This window comes from Moschus berezovskii, chromosome 6 (genome assembly GCF_049115385.1).
Source record: "Moschus berezovskii isolate FMDL1 chromosome 6, NW_MosBer_1.0, whole genome shotgun sequence".
NCBI lineage: Eukaryota > Metazoa > Chordata > Mammalia > Artiodactyla > Moschidae > Moschus > Moschus berezovskii.
Window position 1 is genome coordinate 43003940 of NC_142465.1, and position 12673 is coordinate 43016612.

At 38.5% G+C, this 12673-nt stretch overlaps 1 protein-coding gene across 4 annotated transcripts in view; it reads left to right on the forward strand.

The window, feature by feature from the left end:
* GXYLT1 (glucoside xylosyltransferase 1) overlaps positions 1 to 11523 on the forward strand; it is a 48752-nt gene extending 37229 nt beyond the window's left edge. For 2 of the 4 annotated variants that reach the window (XM_055394934.2, XM_055394935.2), the window contains one exon: positions 5056 to 9584. In XM_055394934.2, coding sequence (XP_055250909.2) covers positions 5056 to 5217 — 162 coding nt within the window. In that variant the 3' untranslated portion in view covers positions 5218 to 9584. Of the gene's footprint in view, positions 1 to 5055 lie in introns of all 4 variants that reach the window. The other 2 variants (XM_055394932.2, XM_055394933.2) reach the window with 2 other exon arrangements.
* Positions 11524 to 12673: the final 1150 nt, after the last annotated feature.

Below are 12673 nucleotides of genomic sequence, written 5' to 3' on the forward strand. Positions count from 1 at the left end.
TTGTTGGGAGTGTGTCATCTTCACATGTTGACTTAGTGACTGCTGACGTTTTGATGGTGTTGAGACATCTTAGGAACAAGAGTTGTCTTTGATTTGTGTCTTTCAGGAATGTTGAATAGATCTCTTCATACTGTGGATTTTGAACATATCTGAAGTCTATTCTGTTTTCTTTGTTGCCTTTGTAAATGAGGTTTTTTTTTTAAATACTAAACTTTATATTGAGTTTGGAAAAAATTATTCTGTCCTTGTCACCCCAGATACCTGTTTTTCTTTTTCTCTTTGGTCTTAACAGTCCGCTTTTATGTAGTTAAGATGGATTGACGGGGGAGATGTCTGTACTTCACATACCTGTAGATTGATGCATGAATCAGGTCTCTGAGTATGTTGGGGACCAAGACTTGGGGTTAAGTCAAATGAGGATTGGATTTGTGATTTTGCTTAATGAGCTGTGTATCAGTCACCATCTATGCAGCTAATTCACCGATACCTGGGGAGAAGTTATATGTGACCGTTCATCTCTCGGGGTATGTTCACTGTGTTGCTGGACTGTGTCTAATCTTGTATGGACATGAAGACAAATATCAGTAATAGGAGTGCTGGTTTGGTCTAAGTGTGGGGATCAGAAGAGCTGATGCCCCTGTTGGTGAGACTCTTAAGTATGTGCTAATGACTGATCTCAGTATTTGCTAGTACAGTCTCATTAATAGGAATGAGAATAAAGATACTGAACTCTAATCTCCTGGGACACAGACTGGATTAGGATGTGGAAGAGTGCAGCAGCTGTGCCCCCAAGGGCCAGGGGAGGCCTCATTGATGAGAAGGCATTTGAAGTGAACCCTGAAGAATGAGTAAGAGTTTGCCAGGTGAGCAGGCAGAACCCACACCGCCTGAGAAAAGGTCTTGCTGTTGCTGCTGCTGAGTCGCTTCAGTCACGTCCGACTCTGTGCGACCCCATAGACGGCAGCCCACCAGGCTCCGCTGTCCCTGGGATTCTCCAGGCAAGAACACTGGAGTGGGTTGCCATTTCCTTCTCCAGTGCGTGAAAGTGGAAAGTGAAAGTGAAGTCACTCAGTCGTGTGGGTGGTGAAGAACCATGAGGAGGTCAGGAGTTGAGCTGTTTGACTGGGGTGCTGGATGCAAGTAGGCAGTGGCTGGACTGGGCCAGACGTGGTGACGATGTATGCTGTGTAAAGTGATGATCTGCATTACAGGGAGCTGAAGTTTTCTCCTGGAAATGAGTGTTGCTCACACTTGGTGGTAGGGAAAGTGCTGATAGCATTGTAGGCTACAGTTTCAGTGTTTTTCTAAATTTCTTAATCCTGTAAGCCTGAGAGATAGGGTTTCTGAATAATCAGTTTATCATGATACAGCTACACTCACTGATGAATTATAAAATTTAGTGTTGATGTTCATTTTCATGTAGCAGACCTTGTATGCCTTCAAAATCAATATCATATTTTAATAATGCTTTATTATGGCTTGTCAGGAGGTGATAAAAATAACAAAAGGTACTTTTGGAGTTCTGATGCTTTGCAGGGTAGAAAAGAATCCTATAAAAATGTGATTTCTTTGTTGCCTCTGAGCATTTAAACAAAATCTATTATTAAGGAGTTAATAATAGGAGACGGCAATGGCAAGCCACTCCAGTACTCTTGCCTGGAAAATCCCATGGACGGAGGAGCCTGGTAGGCTGCAACCCGTGGGGTCTCTAAGGGTCGGACACGACTGAGTGACTTCACTTTCACTTTTCACTTTCACACATTGGAGAAGGCAATGGCAACCCACTCCAGTGTTCTTGCCTGGAGAATCCCAGGGATGGGGAGCCTGGTGGGCTTCCATCTATGGGGTCACACAGAGTCGGACACAACTGAAGTGACTTAGCAGCAGCAGTAGCAACCTATAAAAATGTGATTTCTTTGTTGCCTCTGAGCATTTAAACAGAATCTATTATTAAGGAATTAAATCTTACTAGTTTTATTTGATCTTTTCTTTGATCTCTTCTAAGTATATACTTTAAAAAAGACTGAGTATTTGTTTTAAACTGATTAATTACACTCAATTTTTAAAAAATAAATCTTATTTTAAAAACTGTTTCAAACACTGAAGTAATTAATGACTAGTGGTTGTTTTCGGTTTGTATTAATTAGCCGTATCTACCCAGTTTTCAACTTAATGAAGTTAATCAGTCTTTTTGGTGTTTGGTTAGTGTTTTTATCTTCTCTTATCTATTATTCAATAGAAAGTATAATGTTTAAAAGAATTACTGTTCAGACAGAGGTATTTATGCAAGCTTTAGAGAGAAGCTTAGTCATAGCTGTTGAATGTTGTGAACCATAAGGATGTGAACCGTCTGTGAAATGTGAATGCATGGCTGTGTCTGCCAGCAAGTCAGGTTTTACAGTCCATACATAATTGTTAAATATTAGTTGTTGAGTGAATACAAATACTAAGATTAAAAAGTGCAGATTCACAGTGGGAATAAAATATTTTATTGCTCTGTAAAGTATTTTCTGCTTCCTGTATTTCATTTGAATTATTAGATTTCGTGGTATTTCTGTGTTAACTTTGATTTACCTCACACCCTTCTTGTATTTGCATAAGATGCAGTAGATTTGCAGAGATGCAGGGGACTCGACATCCTCTCCTGCACAACCTTCTTGTATGTAGCTGGCACTTGGCATCTGAAGGATTGAACTGCCTGGATTGTACCTGTATTTTTAAAACATGTTCTGTTTTTTGAAAATGCCTTTTGAAGTATCTCATTGTGGGCATCATAGCCTCACTGTTTACTCTCTGCCTTCAGCTGACATTCTTATATAGAAAACATGACCTTCCTAAAATTTTGTGTGCTGGGTACGGTGCCAGTGAAGAGGGAGTGATTATCTGTGTCAGGAGAGCTTCTTGGAGGAGCTGACATTGGACTGAGCTGGAAGGATGAGTACCAGGCAGCCAGGAAAGGTGTGGACGAGTCCGGGTGGCACACAGTAGGGGAGGAGGAGGCCTGCAGTCAGGTGAGGGCACTGTGGCCTCTGGGCAGGTGAGCTTCTGGATGCGAGGTGCGTGCACAGTCCTGGGTGCTGTGGAGTCTGTGCCTGGCGGAGGGCGTGACTGCTGGCTATGTATATACAGGTGGGCATTTGGTGATTTCTCACCTTCTTCTTTAAAGGTCAAACTTCTTGTGGTATATAGTGGACTAAAAGAGCTGTAATCCATGAGGCACTGTTTTTATTTCAGGAAAATATTCCTCAAAAGACCTTCCCAGTGAAGAAAAAAAAATTTTTTTTAACCACAAACACTGGGATTTAAAATCACAAGGAAACAAACTGAATCTCAAGTATTCCCAGGAATTAACTTTTAAATACTTTTGTAGCATTTTCACTTTTAGTCATTGTAGAGTAGGAAAAAGACCAGTTTGGTCTTCCCGGTATTACTCGCCTCCCAGCCACAGTTGTCCTAGTATGTTTTTGTACACAGTGAAATGTTACCAGACAGTGTCACTTCATACAGGTGTTACACCTTGATGAAGTTTACCTTCTTCAGCACGGCTGCTACTTTTAACCCCAGGCAAATGTAGACATATCTATATACAGCACAGCACAGTTCACCACTGTTAACTGAGCTTCATCTTTTCAGCAGGAGTTTTGAAACTCACTTGGCACAGTTTCATTTGCTTTGTTGAGTAAGCGGTGCTGTGTGGTTGTACAGCTCTTTGCAGGTGGAATCCTGGCTTAGCCACTTAGAGCTTTGTAACTGGGAAAATTCTCTCTCCCTACCTTAGTTGCTTCATTGTAAATTGTCATGTTTCATAAAGTCGGTGTGAGGCTTAAATGCATTACTACATAGAAAGCTCTTAGCCTGATGCCTGGTGTGTAGGAAGTGCTGTCTTTTTAACCAGTCCAGCTTTCAGCAGTTTCTCCCAGAGTGCTGGCTGTTATTATTTTCATTACATTTCTTCCTAGTTAAGCCTCTTCTCCCCTCTGCTTTTTGTTTTTTAATTTTTTAAAATACCTTAAGATATGTATCTTCAGTATATGGAATTAGGTTTGAAAAAATTACCCAAGAGGGTAGGTTTCATGCAGTTAATGCTCCTAGTTTTCTTGCACTAGAGGCACCAGGGTTTAGGATCTCTGAGCAGCCCTGCCACGTTAGTGTTCTGAATGAGCATTGAAGTTCAGCCTGTTCTCCATAGAAGGGCTGCAGCTTCCCACAGACTCACACATTGTGGTTCAAGTGGTGCTTCCATTTCCTCTCCCTCTGTGGCAGGGTAGTAAACCTCAGGTCATCTCTAGTCCTCCTAGATGTCAGGTTCTGAATTTCCTTTAGAGTCTTCCATTTTTTACTGACTTCAAACTTTCCTGTAAGATATTTTCAAGCCCCATCAGTCTTTCTAATTGTAGTTGCAAATAACAAAAAGGTACATGGCCGAAAATACTAAGATCTCAGCTTTTTTTCCACTTACTACTACTGCAGTGTCTTCCAAAATATATTTCTTGAGATATGAATACATTTTGTAGTGAAAAAGGATTCTGAAAGTACATTTGGAATTAGTGGACCAAGCAAGATCCAACAGGTGCATTTTCTGTTTTGATAGTTTCTCCTGCGCCCCTGTGAATCTCGCTCACTAGTGCATGGTGTTTAGCAGTTCTCGAACATCTATCCTTGTGCAGCTAGGGTTCTTTGGGAAGCCCTCAACTGTGCTCTCTCCATCTCACTGCTTTCCAGTCCAGCTTCACCAATGTTACCGGAGTGATTTTTTGGGTTTTATTAATCTTTCTTAGCCACCTTCAGACCTGTTGCTTGTCTTCTTAACAGCTGTGAGAATCTCTGGGTCTTTTCTGCTCTTGACCGTGCCGTTGCCTTGACTCAGGATTCTCTGCCTCCTCCCTCCTCCTGTGAGATGTCTTCTATTTAATTCATTGAAATTATTTGTTGGGCACGTGCTTTCTATGAGCCTTTTTAAAGTGGAGACTGTTGATATAAAGTTGATTGAAGAAGTTATTGGGAATAGAGTTAAATTTTTATATATATCTTTGTCTTTTTATCTTCTTTCTCTAGTGTTCTTTTGAAGATGACAACATCCATTCCTTATTAAAGCCATTAGAACTGGAACTACAAAAGACAGTGCATACATACTGTGGAAAAATTTACAAAATATTTATCAAACAGTTGACAAAAAGCATACAAGACCGTTATGACAGACCGCCAAAAGAAAGGTGATTCTTGGTGACTGCTCAATCAAATGAATTAAAACAACAAAATATCAGAGACGATTGTGAAGGAATAGTCTTAGATGAAGTTTTCAGGAAGGAATTATTCATCTTCAGTATAATTTTTTTCCTGAAGAAGTTAAATGAGCTGTATTTTCATGTAATGAAGAACAAGTTGAAGTCTTGGACCTCAACAAGAAGATATTTTTGATCTCTGATTTTATAATGTTATCTGGTATCATTCCAGTATTGACAAAAATATTATTGAATGGTTATAGCCTACAGACTTGGGTTGACTCTTAACAAGTAGGTAGGAGCAGTAGGGATGTATGGATGGAGAAAATGTACCTCATACACAGTGGAAACACTCAAACTGTGAGTATAGCAATAATCTTATGTCAGCACTAACCTCACTTTAAATGTGTGAGAAAAAAAGTTGTTTACAGAAACAGGAAAGGTTCTGTTTCTAAAGAAATGTGATGTAACTGATGTCACTATCGACAATCTGTGTGTGCCTTTATACATTTCATCTCTGTTTAAAACATTTTTGTGACAATCATGTTTAAAAGTGTTTTTAGTTCATGTGTAAGCTGCACATTTAAGATTGAGCTCTATAAGAAAAACAGTGAAAGTTTGGATTTTAGTCTTTGTATTTGTGAAATGTAGTATTCTCATTTGTATGTGCTTAACTGTCTTGCCAAAAGTCAGATCTAAGATTATTAAGCAAGTATTTTAGGAAAATTTTTTATCACTTTAAATGAAAAATTTCAGCTTTACTGGGCATTCTGGAAGCAATAAACATGCAGATAATAAAGTGAGAACCTAACAGGCATGCTTATGTGATGGTGGAAAATGTGATGGACCAAAATACGGAAGCTCCGTCTTCTGTGAGCAGTGATTACAGTTACAATGGAGCAGGAAAAAGTGGTCCATTGAAACCTTTTCCCTTCTACCTCAAAATGGCTTTGCAGAGTATCTTTGAAGAAGCAAATATACATATACAACCTTAATTTAAGTACATTAGAAAACTTCCATGGATGATTTGGCTTAAGATTGTCACATCTGACTGTAGAAAAAACAGTTTTGATTTGGTTAATGTGCATGTCCTCCTTTTTTGAATATCTCTTAAAACAGCTATTTTTTTTTATCCTGACAGTAAGAAAAATATTACTTTTCTTAGTGTTTTTGACCTTTAACTGATATAACTATAGATTCTGAATGCTTAGCATGTACTGTGCTGGGGCACACGTCTCTTTACCAAGTACTATGAGGTTAGCTTCTTTTTCTCCTTTTGATATTTTAATACTTAAATAGAGAAGAGAAAATCATGAAGGAAAACTGCCACTCTCTGGTAGTTTATGAAGTACCTAAAATAGTGGTGACTGGCTTTATGAAGACACAGTGCCTGTGTGGGGATGTGGGAGAAGAGCTGGCCTCTGTCTTGTGCAGTTCAGTCAGGGACAGGTGGAGAAAGGAAGGTGTAAGAAAGACAAATCAGAATTTGACAGCCAGCCCGGCTCTCGTGGGACAGAAGCATTTAGGGAATGCCATGGTGAACATGAGAACTTATGAACTTGTTGAGACTGAATTGGCTAAATAAAAAATGGGATCCCTAGAATTTCGAAGTTTGGAGCAGATAGGATCATTTTTAATGTCCCCAGAGGAGACCCTTGGCTGCCTGGCTACATTAGGGTCTTGTGGGAACCTTGACGAGAATGGCCTGGGCTTCACCTTAGGTGACCCTGGTATGCCCTATCCAGATGGGTCTGCACATTACACAGAAGTGGAGAGAACAGTGCAGTGGTACTCCTTGTTCGGATTGAACACGTCAGTGTTTTACCACATTTGTATTGTCTGTCTCTTTTTCCTTTGCTGATATATCTTAAAGAAAATGCCAGTCATCATGTTATTTCACCTGTATAAACACTTCGGTAACTACAGTGACATTGTAGTTACCTTTGGCTTCAGTTAATATCGAAGGTACATTTCCCTTATGATAAGAGTGCAAAAATAAGTCACCTTATGATTCTACTTTTAATAAGCACCTCAGATGATTTTGGTGTCATTTAGTTTGGGTACCACTGGAAATCATTCTGCCAACTTGAAGGTTGAAGTTAGGACCACAGGTCTCAGTACAGTTGGTGGATTATAAATGTGATTCTGAAATCTTAGTGGAAGTACTTGGGGTTATTTACAAGATATGAATTTGTATTACTAGGAAGTTCCTTAGGTTTAATTTTCTCAGTGAACAGAGTCTTAGCCCCGTGGGCTCTAGTATGATTAAGACTGGGTAGAGTGTGTTTCAGTTTAACTGGACTGGTCTCACACATGTTGTGCCTTATTTATACCATCACACACTCTCCATTGTGGGGTCAGTTGGAAGGTTCTTCACTTGGTTTATTCAGACGTGACCTAATTTTAGCATTTTACCACAAATTAGGTTATGGGGAAAACTCTCCACTGAGGGACTGTTTTTACCTAAAATTTAGGATATCACAGAAAGTCCTTAACAATATTAAAATGAATATTCTGAGTTTATCTTTAGATGAACTTTTTCCTTGAGAAGTTTTAAGAAATACAGTTTCTCAGCATTAATGAGGTTAAATTCTAGAGCAGCTTAGAGAATGTTTTATATTTCTTTCCTTAAGACAGTATATCTATGCAGTGTATTTGAATTATATATTATTTGAGTCTATGTCTTAGAAAAATTCTGACCTCAGAATTATCTCTGGGCTACAGTGTTACCAAAGTGGAATGACTTTATAATGCAGTCAACCTTCATTTTGTATGAAGTTGCCATCTTACAGGAAAAAACCTTGGGAAAAAACCTTTAGAAAATATATATTGTGATTTACATTTTAAGAAAACACATAACTTTGTTTTTTCCCCCTGTGAAGAGTAGTTCATAATGTATAAACAGTAACCCAGTTCTCTCTAGATAGATACTGCAGAGCCTGAAACAGTGTTACTGCTTCACTGCTCTCTCATTTTGCCTCAAGTCCAATGTTATTGGTATAAAGGAAAGAAAACCAAACTGAACTGGATCTGCATTCTCTTCTTGGTTAGGGGGCCAGGGCATATCATTCACCTTCTCTGTACCATAAGTTTGCAAACAATCAGTGTGCCTTTCCCACCTCATGAGACTCAGCAGTCGTGAAGCTGTGAGACCCAGAACAGAGAATGCGTTAGCTCTGTGGCTTGTCTCATGCCACTCCAGCCTTGCTGTTGAAGTTCTGTGCTGCCCTATTGTCTCCTGTACAGATCGTTCTGTTTTAGACTGAATGTTTGCTGACATGCATTGTATCTCCAGTGTGAATTTGCTTAGCTTGTGTAAGGAAGAATTTTTAAGGAAGAGAAAGCGAAGAAAAGAATGATGTAAATGAATGATTAGAGGAAGAAGGAAAAGAGAGGAAGTGAGCAAAGTGAGGGATGAGAAGGGAATAAGAGTGAGAATGGCCAAAGGCAGAGTAAGAGAAGAGGCTAAGAGTGGGGAACAGAGAAGGCAAGAGGGAGGGAAGTGGTGTGGGACAGTCACTTTTGAAGCTGCAGCCCCCTAGCCTGCACCGTGTCAGCTTGCCTTCCTCTGTTTCAGTTCATGGCCCTGCGGGGTCAGGCTTTCATGGAAGGGGCAGCCAGGCTACCTCTGTTGAATTTGGTTATTTGATTTGTTGATAGTAAAGTCTTTCCCCAGTTACTCTGCTCGCTGATCATTTAGTGCTATGATTCTACATTGTAGGTTGCTTTTTCTTTTTATACGTTGGATCCCAGTTTGTGACCTAAGACCTGCAGAAACACGATGACAAATAGCTTCCTTTTTGACATCCTTTTAGTCCTCCCAGATAATGGATTATGCGGGACTGACCACATGGATCTTACGGGAGGTTAGGGTGGAGGGGATAACCTTATTAGATCTGAAGGGGGCCCAGGAATCTATCTGCTTTTCCCAGGTGACATTGATAGGAGACCAGGTTTGGGAACCATTGCCCTGCCTTGGGTGGCAGTTTAAACCACACATCACATCTATTGATTCTTCAATAGGCATGCCTCCAGGTGGAGTGTTAGGAAGGGATTCAAGAGAACAGGAGACAACAGGAGTACATTAAATGGAAAAACCTTAAAAGAGGGTAGTCAGTGTCTTCTTTTTCAGAAGTTTATATTGTAAGGAGTAAACATCTTAGTGTTAATCAGTAGTGATTTAGCAAGACCACTAATTTTTTATTTTTAACTTTTTGATTTCATAGAGTCAACGGAGAAGAAAAGTCGGGGCACACTATGTCAGCAAACGTAGGTGCACAGTGTGTCAGTGTAGGAACAGTTATCAGTTTATTAAATGTAACTTCAAGTGTCTTAAAACAATTGCCTTATTGCATTTTAATATGTAATAAAAGTAGATTAAATAATGATTAGTACTGTAACAGTTATCCTTTTATACATTGCCAAAGCAACCCTTTTTTGCCTATTAAAGCCTGACTTAACTGTCCTGATGTTTGTTGTTTCTTGATTCGTTGAACATGAAACTAGATTTTTTAAACTAAGTTATATGAACTTAAGGCAGGTGTAAAATGTGGTGCAAAAATTTTGTTAACTAAAAATGAATATGATGTTAATTTAGATATCTAGCAATTACAGAATTATGAGAAGAACATGGAATAGCATATTGGACTAGGCAATTTAAAACTGATTACAAATCAGTGTCAAACTTACTTCTAAATGGAAAATATCTATTGTCACCTCACATCTACCAATAATTCCAAATGTCTAATGGGATTATTTCTAAGAATTTTCTATAACTCCAGTTTCAAACAAAAGAGAGCCTTTGAAAAGATAATGGAGAGAAAAAGGAAAATCTCTCTCATTTCTAATGCTGTGAATGCTATTTGGAAGGTCTGGTCAGACTTTTTAATACAAACTGAACTGATGTGAAACCTCTGATGATGTGTAGTTTACATATACCATCTGAATTTGTAAGCATGTTCAAATATACAACATCATAGTAAGTCCTTGTAAAAACGAAAGAGAAGCAACAGCGTACCTTCCATTTAAAATATAAGTTGACTTTGATGGGAAATAGCTGTTTTCAACCTGTGTATAAAATTTCTTCAGGAAATATTGGGGTGCTATGCAGAAATAATTCAGGTCTTGTAGCTTTGCTGTAGACTCTGTCATCCATTTAAAACTCAACAGAACACACATACATCCCATTCATTGTCAGTATTTGAGAACTGGGCCAGTGGCTTTTGATGGATGTTGTAACAGAAGATCTGTGAAGGAGATGGTGGTTTGTACCTGTTGCTGAAATCAGAAACTGGAAGGTGTTTCCATTTTTCAAAAGTATTTGCATAAATGTGTTAATATGTTGAGTAGTAATGATTCTAAAGCTGCAAGAAGGCATTTTGCTATACTGTGATATGTAGCGATTACTACTCTTAAACTGCTTTTTACCTTAAAATATTATGATTTTAGGATAAATTGGATATCCTCCGCCAAGTAGTTTGTGTGTCTTGACATTTATTAAAGAGAAGGTGAGTGTAAGATTATAGATTCAGATACAACGTGAGAATAATCTCAAGTTGCTTTGTTCTGTTTTGGGGGGAGTTCATATCATCTTTTTCACTCTCTGGTGTTATTAAATGAACATATACTCAATAAATGTCTGATTTCTTCAAATGATGTGTCTGAATTATTCTGGAAGGCCAATACATGTTGATATATGGCAAAAAACCATCACAATATTGTAAAGTAATTATCTTCCAATTAAATACTTTTTTAAAAAAGTAATTTTGAAATCATTAGGCTTGGGAAACTTGATATCTAAAAGTCCAGGCAGGAGGCAGTTCCTGGATTGACTAATTCAGCAACTGGACAATGTCATTGGAAGCCTAGGTACCTTCTGTCTTTACATTACTGTTCTAATCATGTGAGCTAGTTTTCCCCCCATGGCCCCCAAGTGACTGCCAGCATTCTGGGTCCCAAATGACAACCAGAGCAAAAATACATCTTTTTATAAGAGGAAGGTGCCACCTGTCCCCATTCACTTGCCCTCATAGCCATAGCAGTGTCTGTGTGTCCAAAGCAATTACTTTTCAAAGAGAATAAAACTTGAATGGTTTGCTTAGATCTTGATCTGCCCCAAACTTAAACGTAGCCTCCCCTTGAAAAATGGCTACTCACAGGAAAGGAAAAGGAAGTAACATCAGGGTTCTGTTAGAAGTCTGTGGGGTAGAAGGGTAGATAACAGACCTACATGATTTTACTGACCCAAGTATTTCTTAAAACTTCCCAGAGGATCAAATTTCAGATCTAGAGAAGAGCACCTTTTCTGTGCCAGAGTGTAATTGTGCTTTAATGGGTCTCTGTAATGTTATGATCCAATAGTTCTCAGGTTTTTACAAATTTTATTATTTATACTTTGATTTTCTGGTCACAAATGATAGCATAAGCATAACGGTTTTAAAAGATACTGAGGTGATGAGTACTTACAAGAGAGTTAAAATCAATCTTTCGTTTTAAATCATTTATAAGTTAACAATGTCATTTTTGAAAAAACAATACAGAAGAATGAAAAGTATACAAAGTAAAAAAAAGACTCCTAACAAGCCACCCCTGAGAATGTTTGGGGTGTATCCTCCCTGTCTTTCTCTGCACATTTACACATGATGCACCCACACTGGGCTTGCTTCTACAATGTCTGACAGCTTGCTTCATTTCAGATTATACATTATAATATCTTGCCTTGTTGATACATTAGAGCCAACTCATTCTTAAGCTACATATTATGTCATAATAGTGTACTTAAGTAGAGATTAGCCTATGGACTTCTGAAGTATGAAACCAAAAGTAATGAGTAACTTGTTAGGGGAAATAGTCATTAACTACTTTTACCGTTTTTCTAGTTGTGATGTAATTTAAGTGCATTAAGTGGAAAGTTTTTGTAAAATAAATAATTTTTAGTATACAATAGATAATATAATAAAAGTAATTAATAGTTATATCTTTGTGAGACTGACATATCTAAGTACTGTTGCTGCTGCTGCTAAGTCGTTTCATTTGTGTGCGACTGTGCGACCCCATAGATGGAAGCCCACCAGGCTCCCCCATCCCTGGGATTCTTCAGGCAAGAGTACTGGAGTGGGTTGCCATTTCCTTCTCCAATGCATGAAAGTGAAAAGTGAAAGTGAAGTTGCTCAGTCGTGTCACTCCTAGCGACCCCATGGACTGCAGCCTTCTAGGCTCCTCCATCCATGGGATTTGCCAGGCAAGAGTACTGGAGTGGGTTGCCATTGACTTCTCTGCTAAGTACTGTTACTTCAGGGTTATTCTTTTACCTTTTCATTCTTCCTTAAAAAGACATTTTGAATAATAAAGTTTTAAAAAATTTGTGAAAACAAAATTTGACCATCAATTTTCTTATACTTTATCTACTGTTCTTTAGCATTTAAAATATTTTAATAGAGTCACTTAACAGG